At 45.0% G+C, this 23,133-nt stretch overlaps 1 protein-coding gene across 3 annotated transcripts; it reads right to left on the minus strand.

Moving 5' to 3' along the window:
- Positions 1-1,780: 1,780 nt before the first annotated feature.
- Positions 1,781-22,115, minus strand: LOC124126206 (CD63 antigen-like). 3 transcript variants are annotated; one of them, XM_048382799.1, is made up of 9 exons: positions 21,960-22,115; positions 21,619-21,774; positions 14,854-15,141; positions 11,716-11,790; positions 10,995-11,099; positions 6,712-6,852; positions 4,486-4,569; positions 3,770-3,848; positions 1,781-2,216 (listed from the first exon to the last, which is right to left on the minus strand). In XM_048382799.1, exons 2-8 carry the CDS (start codon positions 21,676-21,678, stop codon positions 3,780-3,782), a joined length of 822 nt encoding a protein of 273 aa, XP_048238756.1. In that variant the 5' UTR covers positions 21,679-21,774; positions 21,960-22,115; the 3' UTR covers positions 1,781-2,216; positions 3,770-3,779. The 3 variants fall into 3 exon arrangements, with proteins under 3 accessions (XP_048238756.1, XP_048238758.1, XP_048238757.1); XM_048382801.1 differs by having other exon boundaries at positions 21,948-22,077; XM_048382800.1 differs by having other exon boundaries at positions 21,896-22,047.
- Positions 22,116-23,133: the final 1,018 nt, after the last annotated feature.

Genomic DNA, 23,133 nt, shown 5'->3' on the forward strand with positions numbered 1-23,133 from the left:
CACCCGATCCCGTTAGTCGCCTTTTACGACAAGCATAGTCGCCTTTTTTCGGTAAGCATGGGTTGCTGAAGACCTATTCTACCCCGGAATGACGGAGGAAGTAGTTTTACGGAGGAAGTAGTTCTTTCACAGAAGGGGCGGTCGGGTAGCCTAGTGGTTAAAGCGTTCGCTCGTCACGCCGAAGACCTGGGTTCGATTCTCGACATGGGTACAATGTGTGAAGCCCATTTCTGGTGTCCCCCGCCGTGGTATTGCTGGAATATTGCTAAAAGCGGCGTAAAACCATACTCACTCACTCTTTCACAGAAGTAACTTGTATAGAAACACCTTCTTATTGTTCAGGGTTGCGGTTCCACCGAGCAAATTTTGCGCAACGGTACCTCCCTACGACCTTCCCCCCTCCCCTCCTTTAGCAGCCGGCCCTGGTCCGCATCTTACCCTCACCCTTTGCAGGTATATACTTTGTTTGTGTTGACATACATATGGCAATGAAGACAGATCAGTAAACCAAATATTACTAACGGCAGCTGTAAGGGGAGTGAGTGAGTGAGTCAGATTTTAGCAATATTCCAGTAATTTCAGGGCAGGGGATATCAGCAATGGGCTTCACGCATTGTACCCATGTCGGGAATCCAACCCGGGTCTTGGGCGTGACGAGCGAACCCTTTAACCACTAGGCTACCCGACCGCCCCGCTGTAAGGGGAAGTAGGGACCAGTCATTTCATATTTCTGTTTTTTGTTACTGTTCGCTTCATGCCCTGAAAAGAATGTGTTGTGCCTTCTTCCATAGAGCTTGCTGTGTTTCTCCAACGCAACGCCCACCCCTTGTGACAGTAAATGATCGGCCCTCAGCGTCTATGAATATAAGTGTTAATTAGTCGTTCAAACCACCAACTGCTATTAAAGCTCTACATCAAATCTTTAAATCATGAGCGACTAAACATGTCAGGGGAATTCGTATTGTTTAAAATATCGTGTAAACATTATCAACAATCTGATCTAGCCATTACAGGGGCAATATATGTCGTTTTATCACGTGATCACATACGTCACATGGCTTCACGTCGTCCTTGACCCTGTGTGTGACACTTAAAGCAACACTGGAACAAGCAGGTCATGCATTATGAAGGGTCAAGGGTATTTGGGTACTCGGTGTGTACTCTGTTGTACAGAACCAGGTCAGGCATCAGAATTATTTGAAAAATCACAATTATGCCATTTAGACTTGTGTCACAGATTGTTACCGAGGAAACAACCTCGGAGTGACGTCATCATACATCCCTAAAGTGAATATGAAAGCTATTTGTTACTAACTTATTCCCAACTAAACATATATATGAACCCCATCGCTCCAACCACTTAAAATCTTAGGCAGTTGTGTCAAGGGAATCACTGGCAGGTTAATTATTTTGTGGGGATGCACACAACCAATAAACTAAAAATATACTGACCGCCGAAAGAAACGCGAATACCTTACAAGTTGGGTCTTATACAAAGAATAACTCATATTCTGGAGATGTTAGATTGGTTCGCTTCACAAACGAACATACTGGTGTGGGCCGATGCTCATGAACGCATCACGTGTGACGTCATAGATCCACTTCTCGAGATGCACCATTTGTCTCGTGCAGGATTAACATGTAAAGTTTGAAATTACGTGCAGCATATCATGATAAGAATAAAGACAATCTGCGGTAACACTTGACTGATTGTTAGTTATGTCATTAATTGGTGGGCGGTCGGGTAGCCTAGTGGTTAAAGCGTTCGCTCGTCACGCCGAAGACCCTGGTTCGAATCCCGACATGGGTACAATGTGTGAAGCCCATTTCTGGTGTCCCCCGCAGTGATATTGCTGGAATATTGCTAAAAGCGGCGTAAAACCATACTCACTCACTCATTAATTGGTACATATTGAAAACATCTCTGTATGTTCCTATGGTTCACGTTTCTTTTGGCGTTGTGTATATAACACATGGAAGCAAAGCACAGGTTGAGACCTTGACCCCTGACCCCGTCCTGCACACACACCCTGCATACACCACATCCACTGTTGAATCACTTCATGGTCCGCAAGCACGTTATATTACATTGCTCCTGAACTTTCGATTGATTAACTTTTCCTGTGGAGCTAATTGACTGTGATCTTGATCTTGAATCATGAAAACCCCCTCTTGAATCATGAAGACTGTATCTTGAATCATCACAGATCATGCATCTACAACACAAGTTGTTCTCATGCACGATTAAGTTGATAACTGCTTGAAGACATTTAATACCTCCCTCACAGAAACTTATTCGTTCATAAACAATCAAACTTACAGGTTCACCTTATTTTAGTCCTAAAATGAGTTTATCAACATACAGTAAACTACGGTTATAACGAACTCAAAGGGACCTCTAATTTTAGTTCGTTATAACCGTAGTGCGTTCTAAGCACATACACAGCATAACCAAATCAAATAGTCTGGCCTAAAAAGTAAGTTTGTTATATCCGTCAGTTCGTTATAAGCGTGTTCGTTATAAACGTAGTTTACTGTACTAACATCTCCTTCTGTATTTTGTGGAAACTACTGTCAGTTGTGATGTAGTAGGTTAGGTGAGGTGAAATGAAGTTTAACGTCGCGTCCAAGATTATTGCTCTTACATAGCGCCGTGTGTGTGTGTGTGTGTGTGTGTGTGTGTTTGTGTGGCTGCTTGTACTAGTCCGGACTGATGCCCATTTATAATGCTAGCACACTGAGATACCATGCCGCAGTTTAACATGAATACCCCACTCAGACACAGTATACTGACTCCGAGCCGACCAGTCCTTGTTTTAGCCCCTTAATGCCGAGCGCCAGACAGGGTAACAACAAGTACCATCTTTTAACGTCTTTTGGTATGACGCGGCCGGGGATCGAACCCCGGACCTTCCGCTCTCCGGGCGGACGCTCTACCACTAGACCATGGAGGCGGTCATGTGAGGGAGTAAACCTGACGACTGTATCATACATAACACGTGAATCATCTGGAGCCTTGAGGTGAGCGACACTGATATTTAACTTAAATAAATGACCGTCTTGCCACGTTCCTTCGCAATAATGCATGCTGTGTCACGTTCGTATTTGAGATTGATCCATTTTAAATCAAAAGTCATTTCAATGAGATGAGGTTTCAAATATATACTCAACAACAAAAGTTCCTGTGACACCAATATTTTAGTGTATTTTTCAAACAAGTAAAGTTTGGTTTTCAATATTGTAGTACATGTATGGAATCAAGTCACAAAAACGCAACTGCTAAAAAAACATGCATTCCATGCAAAAGTTGAGCGAAAATGAGCGTCTGCGAGCTTTGGTATGCTTGAGGGCAGCGTGTCGGTGAATGGAACTCACAAAAGGACCTAATTTGTACACTATCGGAACGTGATGTTATTTCTAAGGGACTGCTTTATTGCCTCAAACACACTACCCAGTGCCATCATTTGACCTGTGACGCTATCAAGTGTTTGGTGAAGTGATCCCTGCACTATTACCATGCTGTATCTAGGACTGGCCGAGTGCTATCATGTGACCTGTGACGCTATCCCGTGTTTGGTGAAGTGATCCCTGCACTATTTAATGCTGTATCTAGGACTAGCCCAGTGCTATCATGTGACCTGTGACGCTATCAAGTGTTTGGTGAAGTGATCCATGCACTATTACCATGCTGTATCTAGGACTGGCCGAGTGCGACCATGTGACCTGTGACGCTATCAAGTATTTGGTGAAGTGACCCCTGCACTATTACCATGCTGTATCTAGGACTGGCCCACTTTGTTGCTGCTGACGTCCACAACGATGAGGATGGCGAAGACAACTTCAAGCAGCTGTGTGAGAAACATAATTACATAAATAATATGTCAATGGAAACATGCATGACCCATGAAAACTAGGATGCCTACCCATCTATGGCATCTCGATTCGCTGTGCAGAGTTTCGTCCCTTAGACATGTCAGGATATGTGGTGGTGGGTTCGACTCCAATATTTGAACTGGTGGTTCTCATTGGTTTGTCTGCACCATACTCGTGATCGTTGATTTCACCACAACTCACTCACTCACTCACCAGCAGGACAAGTATACTGACAAGACCAACAACAGTCTATTTTCTCCCTATACTCACCAGCAGGACGAGTATACTGACAAGACCAACAATAGTCTATTTTCTCCCTATACTCACCAGCACGACGAGTATACCGACAAGACCAACAATAGTCTATTTTCTCCCTATACTCACCAGCACGACGAGTATACCGACAAGACCAACAGTAGTTTATTTTCTCCCTATACTCACCAGCACGACGAGTATACCGACAAGACCAACAGTAGTTTATTTTCTCCCTATACTCACCAGCACGACGAGTATACCGACAAAACCAACAGTAGTTTATTTTCTCCCTATACTCACCAGTAGGACGAGTATACCGACAAGACTAACAATAGTCTATTTTCTCCCTATACTCACCAGCAGGACGAGTATACCGACGAGGCCAACAATGGCCCATGTTTTCGAGTTCTCGATCATGTCTTGTAGTTTTTCATAGCAGCCCTGCACAGGAGAAAAACATCATAGTCAATACAGCGGGTATCACATGAGTAGCAAACGGAGCTGAGACGCCAGGGTCGCCTGTACGATCTTGTCAATACGTTACCCCCCTGAAGAGAATCCTATAACGAACAGTCCTTCACAAAGACAGGACTAGGCAGTGATGGTGGAGACACACCATGTCAGTCCCTTTGTAAGAAGCTGCTAGCTCAGCAACACAGGGCCGTGAAGTTCAAATGGCAGTAACTGAATATCACACTGACTCACTGACTAATTCACTGACTCACTGACTCACTAACTCACTCACTGACTCATTGGCTCATTGGCTCACTGACTGACTGGCTGACTGACTGACTCACTGACTGACTGACTAACTCACTCACTCACTGACTCATTGGCTCACTGACTGACTCACTAACTCACTCACTGACTGACTCATTGGCTCACTGACTGACTGACTAACTGACTCACCGACAGACTGACTGACTCACTAACTCACTCACTCACTCACTGACTCATTTGCTCACTGACTGACCCACTGACTGACTCACTCACTGACTCACTGACTCATTGGCTCACTGACTGACTCACTGACTGACTGACTGACTGACTGACTCACTAACTCACTCACTCACTCACTGACTCATTGGCTCACTGACTGACTCACTGTCTAACTCACTCACTGACTCACTGACTCACTGACTCATTGGCTCACTGACTGACTCACTAACTCACTCACTCACTCACTGACTCATTTGCTCACTGACTGACCCACTGACTGACTCACTCACTTACTCACTGACTCATTGGCTCACTGACTGACTCACTGACTGACTGACTCACTCACTAACTCACTCACTCACTCACTGACTCATTGGCTCACTGACTGACTCACTGTCTAACTCACTCACTGACTCACTGACTCACTGACTCACTGACTCATTGGCTCACTGACTGACTCACTAACTCACTCACTCACTCACTGACTCATTTGCTCACTGACTGACCCACTGACTGACTCACTAACTGACTCACTGACTCATTGGCTCACTGACTGACTGACTGACTGACTGACTGACTCACTAACTCACTCACTCACTCACTGACTCATTGGCTCACTGACTGACTCACTGTCTAACTAACTCACTCACTCACTGACTCACAGACGCATTGGCTCACTGACTGACTGACTCACTCACTCACTGACTGACTCACTGACTCAATGACTTACTAACTCATTCACTCACTGACTAATTGGCTCACTGACCCACTGACTGACTCACTGACTGACTCATTGACTCACTGACTAACTGACTGACTCACTCACTGACTCATTGGCTCACTGACTGACTCACTGACTGACTCACTTACTCACTCGCTCACTGACTCATTGGCTCACTGACTGACTCACTGACTAACTCACTCACTCACTCACTCACTCACTCACTCACTGACTCATTTGCTCACTGACTGACTCATTGGCTCACTGACTGACTCATTGGCTCACTGACTGACTCACTGACTGACTCACTAACTCACTGACTGACTCAATGACTCATTTGCTCACTGACTGACTCATTGGCTCACTGACTGACTCATTGGCTCACTGACTGACTAACTGACTGACTCACTAACTCATTTGCTCACTGACTGACTCATTGGCTCACTGACTGACTCATTGGCTCACTGACTGACACACTGACTGACTCACTGACTCATTTGCTCACTGACTGACTCATTGGCTCACTGACTGACTCATTGGCTCACTGACTGACTCACTGACTGACTCACTGACTGACTCATTGGCTCACTGACTGACTCATTGGCTCACTGACTGACTCACTGACTGACTCACTAACTCACTCACTGACTGATTCATTGGCTCAGTGACTGACTCATTGGCTCACTGACTGACTCACTGACTAACTCACTCACTCACTGACTCACTGACTCACTGACTCATTTGCTCACTGACTGACTCATTGGCTCACTGACTGACTCACTGACTGACTCACTAACTCACTCACTCACTGACTCATTGGCTCACTGACTGACTCACTGACTAACTCACTGACTCACTGACTCACTGACTCACTGACTCATTTGCTCACTGACTGACTCATTGGCTCGCACTGGTTCACTCACCGTTTGTTGGATATCTTTAGCTTCCCTGTTTGTTAAACATTTTTGTCCCAACTCCTTACAGCATGTCACAGGAACCTCCTGAAAGTCCGTGGTCACGTTCTTGACGAAGTCCGAGGGCCCCGTGAACCCACAGCATTTCATCTGACAACCAATGAAAACTACTAGTGTTGAAGTTGTAAGAATGATTCCAGTGAACAAGTATTTTTGTCATGTTTACTGTACATGTTAACATGGAGATGCTCTTACACATAACAATCGCACCATACTTCAAGGAGTGACGTATCTCTTCTGTATGCAGGTTAGAGTCACGACAGGCTGGACATTGTCCTCGTCCTCCCTGGAATGTCCATACACCCTATACAGCGTGTACTAAACATTGTCCTCGTCCTCCCTGGAATGTCCATACACCCCTACAGCGTGGACTAAACATTGTCCTCGTCCTCCCTGGAATGTCCATACACCCCATACAGTGTGGACTAAACATTGTCCTCGTCCTTCCTGGAATGTCCATACACCCCTACAGCGTGGACTAAACATTGTCCTCGGCCTCCCTGGAATGTCCATACACCCCATACAGTGTGGACTAAACATTGTCCTCGTCCTTCCTGGAATGTCCATACACCCCTACAGCGTGGACTAAACATTGTCCTCGGCCTCCCTGGAATGTCCATACACCCTATACAGCGTGGACTAAACATTGTCCTCGTCCTCCCTGGAATGTCCATACACCCCATACAGCGTGGACTAAACATTGTCCTCGTCCTCCCTGGAATGTCCATACACCCTATACAGCGTGGGCTAAACATTGTCCTCGTCCTCCCTGGAATGTCCATACACCCTATACAGCGTGGACTAAACATTGTCCTCGTCCTTCCTGGAATGTCCATACACCCCTTACAGTGTGGACTAAACATTGTCCTCGTCCTCCCTGGAATGTCCATACACCCCTACAGCGTGGACTAAACATTGTCCTCGTCCTCCCTGGAATGTCCATACACCCTATACAGCGTGTACTAAACATTGTCCTCGTCCTTCCTGGAATGTCCCTACACCCTATACAGCGTGGACTAAACATTGTCCTCGTCCTCCCTGGAATGTCCATACACCCCTACAGCGTGGACTAAACATTGTCCTCGTCCTCCCTGGAATGTCCATACACCCTATACAGCGTGGACTAAACATTGTCCTCGTCCTTCCTGGAATGTCCATACACCCCTTACAGTGTGGACTAAACATTGTCCTCGTCCTCCCTGGAATGTCCATACACCCCTACAGCGTGGACTAAACATTGTCCTCGTCCTCCCTGGAATGTCCATACACCCTATACAGCGTGTACTAAACATTGTCCTCGTCCTTCCTGGAATGTCCCTACACCCTATACAGCGTGGACTAAACATTGTCCTCGTCCTCCCTGGAATGTCCATACACCCTATACAGCGTGGACTAAACATTGTCCTCGTCCTCCCTGGAATGTCCATACACCCTATACAGCGTGTACTAAACATTGTCCTCGTCCTTCCTGGAATGTCCATACACCCCTTACAGTGTGGACTAAACATTGTCCTCGTCCTTCCTGGAATGTCCATACACCCCACACAGCGTGGACTAAACATTGTCCTCGTCCTTCCTGGAATGTCCATACACCCAATACAGCATGGACTAAACATTGTCCTCGTCCTCCCTGGAATGTCCATACACCCTATACAGCGTGGACTAAACATTGTCCTCGTCCTCCCTGGAATGTCCATACACCCCATACAGCGTGGACTAAACATTGTCCTCGTCCTCCCTGGAATGTCCATACACCCTATACAGCGTGGACTAAACATTGTCCTCGTCCTCCCTGGAATGTCCATACACCCCTTACAGTGTGGACTAAACATTGTCCTCGTCCTCCCTGGAATGTCCATACACCCCATACAGCGTGGACTAAACATTGTACTCGTCCTCCCTGGAATGTCCATACACCCCTTACAGCGTGTACTAAACATTGTCCTCGTCCTCCCTGGAATGTCGATACACCCCTTACAGCATTGACTAAACATTGTCCTCGTCCTTCCTGGAATGTCAATATACACCCGTTACAGCGCGGACTAAACATTGTCCTCGTCCTCCCTGGAATGTCCATACACCCCATACAGCGTGGACTAAACATTGTCCTCGTCCTCCCTGGAATGTCCATACACCCCTACAGCGTGGACTAAACATTGTCCTCGTCCTCCCTGGAATGTCCATACACCCCATACAGCGTGGACTAAACATTGTCCTCGTCCTTCCTGGAATGTCCATACACCCCTACAGCGTGGACTAAACATTGTCCTCGTCCTCCCTGGAATGTCCATACACCCCACACAGTGTGGACTAAACATTGTCCTCGTCCTCCCTGGAATGTCCATACACCCCATACAGCGTGGACTAAACATTGTCCTCGTCCTCCCTGGAATGTCCATACACCCCATACAGCGTGGACTAAACATTGTCCTCGGCCTCCCTGGAATGTCCATACTCAACAGTGTCCTTGTTCTGCATTGCCTTGAATGTCCATAGACCCCTTACAGCGTGGACAACACAGTGCCCTTGTCATTCCTGGAATGTCCATACACCCGCTACAGCGTTGACGAAAGAGAAGGATGTCCGCACATGTACACTGTCATAATATACTGAACAACAAATGTTCCTGTGACATTAAATATGATTTTTAATGCAAAGTTATGTTTTTTACCAAAATCTGAAACAATTTCTGTTTGCAACAGAGAGTTGCAAGTTAAGATGCAAGCAACACATATTCGTCTCATGGAATGGACCAGAGGTCGCACAAATTCCTGTGGGATAGCTGTCCATATCTGCTGGAGCATGTTTCGAAGTTCCTGGAGTGTCTGTGGAACACGTGGTTGATGTCGAAGGCGCCGTTCCATCTCATCCCCCCACATGTACTCGATTGTCGAGAGATCAGGCCAGCGAACCGGCCAGTTGATGACATGCATGTTGTTTTGTTGAAGAGAATCCTTAACACGTCGAGCAATATGAGGCCGGGCGTTGTCATGTTGAAAGGTAATGCCGGGGCCATGACGACGCCAAAACGGTAGATCAACAGGGCCGATGATCTCGTTGCGGTACCGCTGTCCATTGAGATTTCCCTCAACCACTATCAAACGGGCCAACTGTCTTGCTATAATCCCACTCCATACCATAACGCTGCCGCCCCCGAACCGATCTTCTTCCATGACACAATGATTGACGTAACGTTTACATCGACGTCGGTCCACTCCAATCCGTCCATCGCTAAGGTGAAAACGAAACTCGTCAGTGAATAGAACTTGTCCCCACTGCATGGCCGTCCAGCGTAGACGCTGTCTGCACCACTGTAGACGTGCTTGGCGGTGGTTTCCTGTCAAAATGGGACGTCTGGCGGGTCTTCTGGCGACAATCCCTGCACATCTGAGGCGACGACGTACGGTTTGTGAAGATATTCGTCGAAGGCCAGGGATGCTTCTTGCAGTCACTGTTGCTGGCTGGAATCGATTTCGTAGGTGTGTTGTTCGAATCCAGTTGTGGATTATTGGTAACGCGTGGCCTGCCACTCAGAGGATGGTCTCTGACTGCATTAGTCTGTTGCCAACGTTGCCATAAACACCAAATGGTGTTTTTGTGGACGTTAAATTGTCTTGCAACATCATATTGACTCGATCCTGCTTCAAGCATACCAATGGTTTGCAGACGCTGATTTTCGGACAGGCGTGGCATTTCGTAATGTTGAATAATTGCGTAATTTTGTTGTTTTTCTGAATTTGTATTTGTCAGCACGATGCTGAGCAATGCATATGGAATCCCGTTAACACACATGTTTTTATACCCATTCTTGGGTAGTAAAATGCATGGGGCTTACATAGAAGTCAACTTTTGCATGGAATGCAGGCTTTTCTATAGCAGTTGCGTTTTTGTGACTTGATTCCCTACATGTACTACAATATTGAAAACCAAACTTTACTTGTTTGAAAAAACACACTAAAATATTGGTGTCACAGGAACTTTTGTTTTTGAGTATATGTTCAAACATTGCATTGACGTTTAGTATTGTTGGTGGCCTATATAGTAAAATTGGCATCATTACCTCAAAGGGGCGATCGGGTAACCAAGTGATAAAAGCGTTTGCTCATCACACCAAAGACCGTTCGATTCTCCATGTGGTAACAATGTGTGAAGCCCATTTCGTGTGTCCTCCGCCGTGATATTGCTGGAATAATGCTAAAAGCGGCGTAAAACCATACTCACTCACACATTACCTCAAGAGCAAGGACATTTGTGATCTGTATGAATGCTCCATCCTTGTGTGAAGCATATTCGGCTTTAGTCTTCGCCACCAGGGAGCTGCGGATGGTGTCGTGAAGCTGAAGAACAGAAACGTCACAGTTTTGAGTGTATGTTTAGTAAGTATTAGTGGGGGCACGGGTGGCCCAGTCGTCTAAGGCGCCGCGATTCGCTGTGCAGAGTTGCGTCCCTTAGCACGCCAGAAACCTATGATTGTGGGTTCGAATCCCGGTTCGTCCCGATTATGTTTCTTTGTTTGTCAGCACCATACCCGTGCTCGTGGGTTTCACCGAAATGGTTAACGTCTGAGACCTGCATCACTTCTGGCTTTCCTCCCACATTAAGCTGACACGCCGCGATATAACTGGAATACTGTTAAAAGCGGCGTTAAACCCAACTCACTCACCCACTAAGTATTAGTGTGGTATTGCGCGTGCCCTAAGTGTGCTTGCAGTGAGTTCGTGTAGATCGGTGAGTGTGCTTGCGGTAATTGCGGTAATTAAGCGTGCGGTAAGTGTTCGTGCGGTAAGTATGCACGCGGTTATTGACCGTGCGGTAATGAGTGCGCGGTAAGTGTGCGTGCGGTTAGTGTACATGCGCTAAAAGTACATGTTGTAAGTACTACTTGCTGTCTGCTCTTCTGTGTCTGATACGTTACGTTGAGTGCGTACAGTCGAGTACAGATGATGTACTCACCACGGAGTCCTTGACGAGAAACAGGGCACCTATGACCGCTATCCCCAAGATCAGGAGAATCACCAGAATGACAAACTGGAATCAGGAAAACAGGTGTGAATACAGGTGTTAAAACAGGTGTGAATACAGGTGTTAAAACAGGTGTGAATACAGGTGTTAAAACAGGTGTGAATACAAGTGTAAATACAGGTGTTAAAACAGATGTGAATACAGGTGTTACAATGGTTATAAAACAGATGGTAAATATGTGATTACAGGTAGTAAAACAGGTGTAAATACCGTTCGTATACCAAATGTGAATACATGTGTTGAATGTAGATGTTAAAACAGGTGTGAATACAGGTGTGAATACAGGTGTTAAAATAGGTGAGGATACAGATGTTTAAACAGGTATCAATATAGGTGTGAATACTGGTGTTAAAAAAGGTGTGAATGCTAGTGTTACAACAGGTGTGATTGCAGGTGTTAAAACATGTGTGAATACATGTGCTAAAACAGGTGTAAATACAGGTGTTAAACAATGTGATTACAGGTAGTAAAAGAGGTGTGAATACAGGTGGTATAAAAGGTGTGAATTTCAGGTGGTGTAACAGGTGTGAATACAGGTTTGAATACAGGTGTGAATACAGGTGTTGAAAAGGTGTGAATACAAGTGTAAATACAGGTGTTAAAACAGGTGTGAATACATGTGTTAAAACAGGTGTGAATACATGTGTGAATACATGTGTTAAAATAGGTGTGGATACAGATGTTTAAACAGGTATCAATATAGGCACCCAGGTTAAATTGTTTTGTAAAACGGCACCCAGGTCTTAAAGCTTAGGTGATTGTAACTCCCAAACCTTAACATAGACTTACATGTACGTCAGTCGTTGTGTTAAATTGTTTTGTAAAACGGCACCCAGGTCTTAAAGCTGAGGTGATCGTAACTCCCAAACCTTAACATAGACTTACGTCATCCGTTGTGTTAAATTGTTTTGTAAAACGGCAACCAGGTCTTAAAGCTTAGGTGATCGTAACTCCCAAACCATAACATAGACTTACGTCAGTCGTTGTGTTAAATTGTTTTGTAAAACGGCACCCAGGCCTTATAGCTGAGGTGATCGTAACTCCCAAACCATAACATAGACTTACGTCAGTCGTTGTGTTAAATTGTTTTGTAAAACGGAACCCAGGTTTTAAAGCTGAGGTGATCGTAACTCCCAAACCTTAACATAGACTTACGTCAGTCGTTGTTTTAAATTGTTTTGTAAAACGGCACCCAGGTCTTAAAGCTGAGGTGATCGTAACTCCCAAACCTTAACATAGACTTACGTCAGTCGTTGTGTTAAATTGTTTTGTAAAACGGTATCCAGGTCTGAATGCCGATGAGACAACAGATAAGAATTGTTTTAAATATACTCAACAACAAAAGTTCCTCGGAATGGCAGGCCACGCGTAACCAATAATCGACAAGACAACTGGATTCGAACAACACACCTACGAAATCGATTCCAGCCAGCAACAGATATGCAAGAAGCCTCCCTGATCTTCGACGAATATCTTCACAAACCGTACGTCGTCACCTCAGATGTGCAGGGATTGTCGCCAGAAGACCCCTCAGGCGTCCCATTTTGATAGGAAACCACCGTCAAGCACGTCTACAGTGGTGCAGACAGCGTCTACGCTGGACGGTCATGCAGTGGGGACAAGTTCTATTCACTGACGAGTCTCATTTTCACCTCAGCCACAGCGATGGACGGATTGGAGTGTACCGACGTCGAGGTGAACGTTACTTCAATCATTGTGTCATTGAAGAAGATCGGTTCGGGGGCGGCAGCGTTATGGTATGGGTAGGGATTACAGCAAGACAGGACCCGTTGATAGTGGTAGAGGGAAATCTCAATGGACAGCGGTACCGCAACGAGATCATCGGCCATGTTGTTCTACCGTTTTTCGTCATGGCCAAGGCATTACCTTTCAACATTGCTCGACTTGTTAAGGATTCTCTTCAACAAAACAGCGTGAATGTCATCCCCTGGCCGGCTCGCTCCCCTGATCTCTCACCAATCGAGCACATGTGAGATGAGATGGATCGGCGCCTTTGACGTCAACCACGTGTTCCACAGACACTCCAGGAAGGATATGGACAGATATCCCACAGGACTTTGTGCGACGCCTGGTCCATTCCATGAGACGAAGATGTGTTGCTTGCATCGCAACCAGAGGTGGACACACACGCTATTGATTTGTAAATTGACATTTTGGCATGTTCATGTTTTTTACGAAATCCCGCATTTTCTGAAGTCAGTATGGCAAATTAACCATTTGTTAACCGAATGATTTTCAGATTTGGTAAAAACATAACTTTGCATTCAATCTTTTTCAATTTCACAGGAATTGTTGTTGTTCAGAATAAATACTCAAGACGGATCTATCGAATGTTCTGTATACGGGTCTCAATACTGGTCAGCATATAAATGACTATATAGTGTGAATGTATATATGTCAATACACGTGTGAATGCAGATCTAAATACTTATCGTAATACATACAATATTGTTATGCCCAAATATGTTTGACAAATTTGCTTTCAAATGTAACTTTATATTCCTGAATCACTTGTGTATATATCAACTTGTTTCGTCGTTATATTGTTGAAATTATTCCGATGCGACGTTAAATTTTAACTCACTCACTAACTAATGCATGCGAGAATACAGGGTTCGATACAAGTAGAGTTAACTACGGTTATAACGAACTCAAAAGGGCCAGTAATTTTAGTTCGTTGTAACCGTAATTCGTTATAAGCATATCTATAGCATATATGCAACAGTAGCCGGAACAAAGAAAATAAGTTCGTCTTATCCGTCAGTTCGTTATAAGCGTGTTTGTTATAAACGTACTTTACTGTATCAGGGGAAGTGGACGGGTGTATGTTTACATACCGCTGACAGAGTATCCGACTTATAACAAGAAGTAAACCTTTTAGTTCGTTGTAACCGTAATTCGTTATAAGCATATCTATAGCATATATGCAACAGTAGCCGGGACAAAGAAAATAAGTTCGTCTTATCCGTCAGTTCGTTATAAGCGTGTTCGTTATAAACGTAGTTTACTGTATCAAGGGCGGTGACGGGTGACGAGTATCCGACTTACCACGACAAGGAAAGGTCTCCATTTACAACACGCTCCGCAGCACGCCAGGAAGGAGATGCAGAACAGCACGACCCCGAGCACCAGCAGCACCGTGGCGACATCGCCTACCATTGGCATGAAGCTGAGCGTGTCAGGTATGGGGATGGTAGGCACGGTGTAGCCTACACCTGTAGGAGATGGAGGAGCTGTGGGTATCGCGGACTGTGCCCCGGCCAGGAGGAAACCCATCAACGTTCCTGGCGTGAACTTCAGTATTGCCCCGACAGCCAGCAGTGCCAGGGAAATCACCTGAAACGTACGAAACATGACATACGGTGATACCGTCTCAGCCTGAGGTGAGGTGAAATGGGGTTTAACGTCGCGTCCAATATTATTGCACTTATATAGCGACGAGCATGTACGTGTGAGTGTGTGTGTGAGTGTGTGTGTGTGTGAGTGTGAGTGTGAGTGTGAGTGTGAGTGTGAGTGTGTGTGTGTGTGAGTGTGAGTGTGAGTGTGTGTTTGTGTGCGTGTGCGTGTGTGTGCGCGCGCGTGTGTGTGTGTGTGTGCGTGCGCGTGAGTGTGTGTGTGTGTGCGTGCGCGTGAGTGTGCGTTGCGTGTGTGTGTGTGTGTGTGTGTGTGTGTGTGTGTCTAGCCCGAACTGATACCGATTTATATTGCTAGCACACTGAGATACCATGCCGCAGTTTAACATGAATACCCCACTCAGACACAGTATACTGACTCCGAGCCGACCAGTCCTTGTTTTAGCCCCTTATGCCGAGCGCCAGACAGGGTAACAACAAGTACCATCTTTTAACGTCTTTTGGTATGACGCGGTCGGGGGTCGAACCCCGGAACTTCCGCTCTACCACTAGACCATGGAGGCGGTTTTCTCAACATGATATACAGTTATACCACCTCAACATGACATACAGTTATACCACCTCAACATGACATACAGTGAAACTGCCTCAACATTATATACAGAAATACCGCCTCAACATGACATACGATGATACCGCCTCAACATGACATACGGTGATACCGCCTCAACATGACATACGATGATACCGCCTCAACATGACATACGGTGATACCGCCTCAACATGACATACGGTGATACCGCCTCAACATGATATACAGTGATACTGCCTCAACATGATATACAGTGATACCGCCTCTATATAATATACAGTGATACTGCCTCAACATGACATACAGTGATACCGCCTCAACATGATATACAGTGATACCACCTCAACATGACATACAGTGATACCGCCTCAACATGATATACAGGGATACTGCCTCAACATGACATACAGTGATACCGCCTCAACATGACATACGGTGATACCGCCTCAACATGATATACAGTGATACCGCCTCAACATGACATACGGTGATACTGCCTCAACATGACATACAGTGATACCGCCTCAACATGATATACGGTGATACCACCTCAACATGATATATACAGGGATACCACCTCAACATAATATACAATGATACCACCTCAACATGATATACAGGGATACCGCCTCAACATGATATACAGTGATACCGCCTCAACAAGATATACAGTGATACCGCCTCAACATGATATACAGTGATACCGCCTCAACATGATATACAGTGGTACAGCCTCAACATGATATACAGTGATACCGCCTCAACATGATATACAGTGATACCGCCTCAACATGATATACAGTGGTACAGCCTCAACATGATATACAGTGATACCGCCTCAACATGATATACAGTGATACCGCCTCAACAAGATATAGAGTGATACAGCCTCAACATGATATACAGTGAGACCACCTCAACATGATATACAGTGGTACCACCTCAACATGATATATACAGGGATACCACCTCAACATAATATACAATGATACCACCTCAACATGATATACAGGGATACCGCCTCAACATGATATACAGTGATACCGCCTCAACAAGATATACAGTGATACCGCCTCAACATGATATACAGTGATACCGCCTCAACATGATATACAGTGGTACAGCCTCAACATGATATATACAGGGATACCACCTCAACATAATATACAATGATACCACCTCAACATGATATACAGGGATACCGCCTCAACATGATATACAGTGATACCGCCTCAACAAGATATACAGTGATACCGCCTCAACATGATATACAGTGATACCGCCTCAACATGATATACAGTGGTACAGCCTCAAAATGATATACAGTGATACCGCCTCAACATGATATACAGTGATACCGCCTCAACAAGATGTAGAGTTATACAGCCTCAACATGATATACAGTGAGACCGTCTCAACATGATATATAGTGATACCGCCTCATTATGACACACGGTGATACCGTCTCAACATGATATACAGTGGTACAGCCTCAACATGATATACAGTGATACCGCCTCAACATGATATACAGTGATACCACCTCAACATGACACACGGTGATACCGTCTCAACATGATATACAGTGATACCGCCTCATTATGACATACGGTGATACCACCTCAACATGAGATACAGTGATGCCGCCTCAACATGATATACAGTGATACCGCCTCAACATGATATACAGTGATACCGCCTCAACATGATATACAGTGATACCGCCTAAACATGATATACAGTGATACCACCTCAACATGATATACAGTGGTACAGCCTCAACATGATATACAGTGATACCGCCTCAACATGATATACAGTGGTACAGCCTCAACATGACATACGGTGATACCACCTCAACATGATATACAGTGATACCGCCTCAACATGATATACAGTTATACCGCCTCAACATGATATACAGTGGTACAGCCTCAACATGACATACAGTGATACTGCCTCAACATTATACACAGTAATGCCGCCTCAACATGATATACAGGGATACCGCCTCAACATGACACACAGTGATGCCGCCTCTATATAATATAGAGTGATACCGCCTCAACATTATACACAGTAATGCCGCCTCAACATGATATACAGGGATACCGCCTCAACATGACACACAGTGATGCCGCCTCTATATAATATAGAGTGATACCGCCTCAACATGATACACAGTGATGCCGCCTCAACATGATATACAGTGATACCAACTCAACATGATATACAGTGATACCGCCTCTATATAATATACAGTGATACCGCCTTAACATGACATACAGTGATACCGCCTCTATATAATATACAGTGATACCGCCTCTATATAATATACAGTGATACCGCCTTAACATGACATACAGTGATACCGCCTCTATATAATATACAGTGATACCGCCTCTATATAATATACAGTGATACCGCCTTAACATGACATACAGTGATACCGCCTCTATATAATATACAGTGATACCGCCTTAACATGACATAAAGTGATACCGCCTCAACATGATATACAGTGATACCGCCTCAACATGATACACAGTGATGCCGCCTCAACATGATATACAGTGATACCAACTCAACATGATATACAGTGATACCGCCTCTATATAATATACAGTGATACCGCCTTAACATGACATACAGTGATACCGCCTCTATATAATATACAGTGATACCGCCTTAACATGACATACAGTGATACCGCCTCTATATAATATACAGTGATACCGCCTCTATATATTATACAGTGATACCGCCTTAACATGACATACAGTGATACCGCCTCAACATGACATACAGTGATACCGCCTCTATATAATATAGAGTGATACCGCCTCAACATGATACACAGTGATGCCGCCTCAACATGATATACAGTGATACCGCCTCTATATAATATACAGTGATACCGCCTCAACATGACATACAGTAGTACCGCCTCTATATAATATACAGTGATACCACCTCAACATGACATACAGTGATACCGCCTCTATATAACATACAGTGATACCGCCTTAACATGACATACAGTGATACCGCCTCTATATAATATACAGTGATACCGCCTCAACATGACATACAGTGATACCGCCTCTATATAATATACAGTGATACCGCCTTAACATGACATACAGCAATACCGCCTCTTTATAATATACAGTGATTTTCGGAGACAGTTTATTATTCTCTAGTTATGTTATCGCTACATAATACTCCCTGTATAAATATATGATGAACATTGCATGCACCAATCCTTTTACAACTAAGGGATCTTCACTTCCTGTGTCCAGGTCTAACAACACCCGATCTGACAAAGGGGAGATAACCGCCCTGATCGTGGATAGAGAAATGTCTAACAACTACCTGTCAAACAAAGGGGAGATAACCGCCCTGATCGTGGAGAGAGTAATATCTAACAACAACCTGTCTGACAAAGGGGAGATAACTGCCTTGATCGTGTTGTGAGAAATGTCTAAAAACAACCTGTCTGACAAAGGGGAGATAACCGCCCTGATCGTGGCGTGAGTAATGTCTAACAACTACCTGCCTGACAAAGGGGAGATAACCGCCTTGATCGTGTTGTGAGAAATGTCTAACACAGCCTGTCTGACAAAGGGGAGATAACCGCCTTGATCGTGTTGTGAGTAATGTCTAACAACTACCTGCCTGACAAAGGGAAGATAACCGCCTTGATCGTGTTGTGAGAAATGTATAACAACAGCCTGTCTGACAAAGGGGAGATAACCGCCCTGATCGTGGAGTGAGTTATGTCTGACAACAGCCTGTCTGACAAAGGGAAGATAACCGCCCTGATCGTGGAGTGAGTTATGTCTGACAACAGCCTGTCTGACAAAGGGGAGATAACCGCCCTGATCGTGGAGTGTGTTATGTCTGACAACAGCCTGTCTGACAAAGGGGAGATAACCGCCCTGATCGTGGAGTGAGTAATGTCTGACAACAGCCTGTCTGACAAAGGGGAGATAACCGCCCTGATCGTGGAGTGAGTAATGTCTGACAACAGCCTGCCTGACAAAGGGGAGATAACCGCCCTGATCGTGTTGTGAGTAATGTATAACAACAGCCTGTCTGACAAAGGGGAGATAACCGCCTTGATCGTGTTGTTAGAAATGTATAACAACAGCCTGTCTGACAAAGGGAGATAACCGCCCTGATCGTGGAGAGAGTAATGTCTAACAACAGCCTGTCTGACAAAGGGGAGATAACTGCCCTGATCGTGGAGTGAGTAATGTCTAACAACAGCCTGTCTGACAAAGGGGAGATAACCGCCCTGATCATGGAGTGAGTTATGTCTAACAACAGCCTGTCTGACAAAGGGGAGATAACTGCCCTGATCGTGGAGTGAGTTATGTCTAACAACAGCCTGTCTGACAAAGGGGAGATAACTACCCTGATCGTGGAGTGAGTAATGTCTAACAACAGCCTGTCTGACAAAGGGGAGATAACCGCCCTGATCATGGAGTGAGTTATGTCTAACAACAGCCTGTCTGACAAAGGGGAGATAACTGCCCTGATCGTGGAGTGAGTAATGTCTAACAACAGCCTGTCTGACAAAGGGGAGATAACTGCCCTCATCGTGGAGTGAGTAATGTCTAACAACAGCCTGTCTGACAAAGGGGAGATAACCGCCCTGAATGTGGACTGAGTTATGTCTAACAACAGCCTGCCTGACAAAGGGGAGATAACCGCCCTGATGGTGGACTGAGTTATGTCTAACAACAGCCTGCCTGACAAAGGGGAGATAACCGCCCTGATCGTGGAGTGAGTTATGTCTAACAACAGCCTGCCTGACAAAGGAGAGATAACCGCCCTGATGGTGGACTGAGTTATGTCTAACAACAGCCTGCCTGACAAAGGGGAGATAACCGCCCTGATGATGGACTGAGTTATGTCTAACAACAGCCTGTCTGACAAAGGGGAGATAACCGCCCTAATAGGTGGACTGAGTTATGCCTAACAACAGCCTGCCTGACAAAGGGGAGATAACCGCTCTGCTCGGCGAGTGAGTGATGCGCAACACCAATGCCAGCGATGTGACGATGGAAGTGAGTGAGTGAATATTTATAGTCACATCGGCAATATTTCAGCCATATCGTGACTAAATCAAGTTAGACAGTAATAATACATTCAAATGTTATCATAAAACCTGTCGTCAAAGGACAGTAAAAAACTAGATTACCACAGATGTATATTTTAAAACTAGTATTGAACCATAAAAAGATATCACCATAAATAACAATACAGTATAAAAACGGGGCTAGGGATCGCCAGCAATTAAAGGTAGGCCACCATACTAGGAACCGTGGTGACTTACTTACTTCTGCTACCTAGTCCGGACTGATGCCAGTTTATAGCGCTAGCCCCCTGAGATACCATGTCACAGTTTAACATGAATACCCCACTCAGACACAGTATACTGACTCCGAGCCAGGTCCGGGGTTCGATCCCCGGCCGCGTCATACCAAAAGGCGTTAAAATATGGTACTTGTTGTTACCGTGTCTGGCGCTCGGCATTAAGGGGCTAAAACAAGGACTGGTCGGCTCGGAGTCAGTATACTGTTTCTGAGTGGGTATTCATGTTAAACTGCGGCATGGTATCTCAGTGTGCTAGCACTATAAATTGGCATCAGTCCGGACTAGTACAAGCAGCCACACACACACACGTGCATGCACGTCGCTATATAAGTGTAATAATCTTGGACGCGACGCGACCCGACCAGTCCTTGTTTTAGCCCCTCAATGTCACACGTTTTAATCGACCAACCCTCAGAATCACCAAACAAAAAATAGATATGTCAAAATCTAGATGTATTGATATTCATACCGTATCACACTCACCAAAAATAGTAGGTTCAAGATGACGAGGACGAGTCGTCCAAGGGAACTACAGCCACCCATGATGACAGCTGGGGAACACTCTACACAGTCTCGTCTTTCTGGGATCGCTGTCCAAGATGTTGTCACGTTGCTAAGCGCGACAACTGCACTTCAATCCTTTAAAAAATACAACCACACCGTTTAACCCCAACCAGAACATGTAATGATACGTGTATCAATACCCATCTTTTCCAATAAGACTTCATTTAATTTTAAACAGAAATGTTTAAAAATCAACCTGTTTAAGAAAACAGAAGGTTATTCCAAGTGAGCTGATAGATCCAATATACCTGTACAGTTACCTGTACAGTGTGGCTTCAGGAAGTGTCGAGGCGCGTCACGACAATGCGTTGAGCTGCAGGGGTGCGTGGTGGGGTATTGTGAGATAAGCTATACCCTGTGCCGACTGTGTTATCTGATTGGCATGGGAACACCTCGTTTGTCACCTGTGTCTGATAACCTCACGTCACATGGGTTATTTGATTTTCTACACCTGCTGCAGATATGCCGACAACAAACCAGCTCCAACTCCGTCTGAGATCTGAATTTCAAAAGTTAAATAAACCTCCCCGTAGATATTGCTCGTTCCGATCACGTACTCAGGGAGTAAGTCAGTGAGTGAGTGTTGTTATACGCCACTTGTAGCAATATGTGAACAGTATCACAATGGTGAACACTAGAAATGGGCTTCGCATAATGTACCCATGTTGGGAATCGAACCCGGGTCTTCGGCGTGACGAGCGAACGCTTTAACCACTAGGCTATCCACCATTATCCAGGGGAGGTATAAGGACAAGATATTTTGAAACAAAGGTTCTTCCTGTCATATGAGTTAACCATGTGATTGACTGTTACATTTACCTCAGGATAATTACATAGAGAAGGTAAGTGCGTGAGGCGGTTTAACGCCGGTTTGACCAGTATTCAACTTTGTAAACATGTCAGATTGATGTGGAAGGAAAGCCTGAAGTGATGCGGGTCTCAGGCGTTATCACTTTGGTGAAATACACAAATATGGGCATGGTGCTGACAAACCTAGAAACGCAACCGGGGCAAACCTGGGATTCGAACCCACAATCATGGGTTTCTAGCGTGCCTTTAGACGACTGGGCCTCCCGAGCACCCGGAGAATGTCAAATACGACTGGACTGACACCAGGATATACTCAAACCGTGTGTAATCGGGGACATCTACTCAAAGTCTGCTAAGGATCATCACTTTAGTTCAATACGTCAAACTGTGGTCATCTCTTGAGAAGGCCAAAGACAAGTTTGCGTGAAGACATGTTCAATGAAAACACGTCCGTTGTCATGTGCCCACAAAGCCAACAAACATGTGACTTATCTTTAGTCAGATCACCGTCAAAATGAAAATATATATCCAAACCTTTAACGTAAAAAAACACAAAAACAAATTCATTGTGTAAAAACAACTCCCAGCAGCTTGGCAACCTTGTTTCATGCCCCAGATAAGTGT

Source organism: Haliotis rufescens, unplaced genomic scaffold, assembly GCF_023055435.1.
Source record: "Haliotis rufescens isolate VD_foot unplaced genomic scaffold, xgHalRufe1.0.p SCAF_41, whole genome shotgun sequence".
Lineage (NCBI taxonomy): Eukaryota > Metazoa > Mollusca > Gastropoda > Lepetellida > Haliotidae > Haliotis > Haliotis rufescens.

Coding starts and splice junctions, on each gene's coding strand:
- LOC124126206 (XM_048382799.1), bottom strand. CDS start 21,678: ATGGGTGGCTGTAGTTCCCTTGGACGACTCGTCCTCGTCATCTTGAAC. Junction 11,100..11,715: donor TTCTCGTCAAGGACTCCGTG/GTGAGTACATCA, acceptor TCTGTTCTTCAG/CTTCACGACACCATCCGCAG. Junction 3,849..4,485: donor TCGGTATACTCGTCCTGCTG/GTGAGTATAGGG, acceptor TTTCTCACACAG/CTGCTTGAAGTTGTCTTCGC.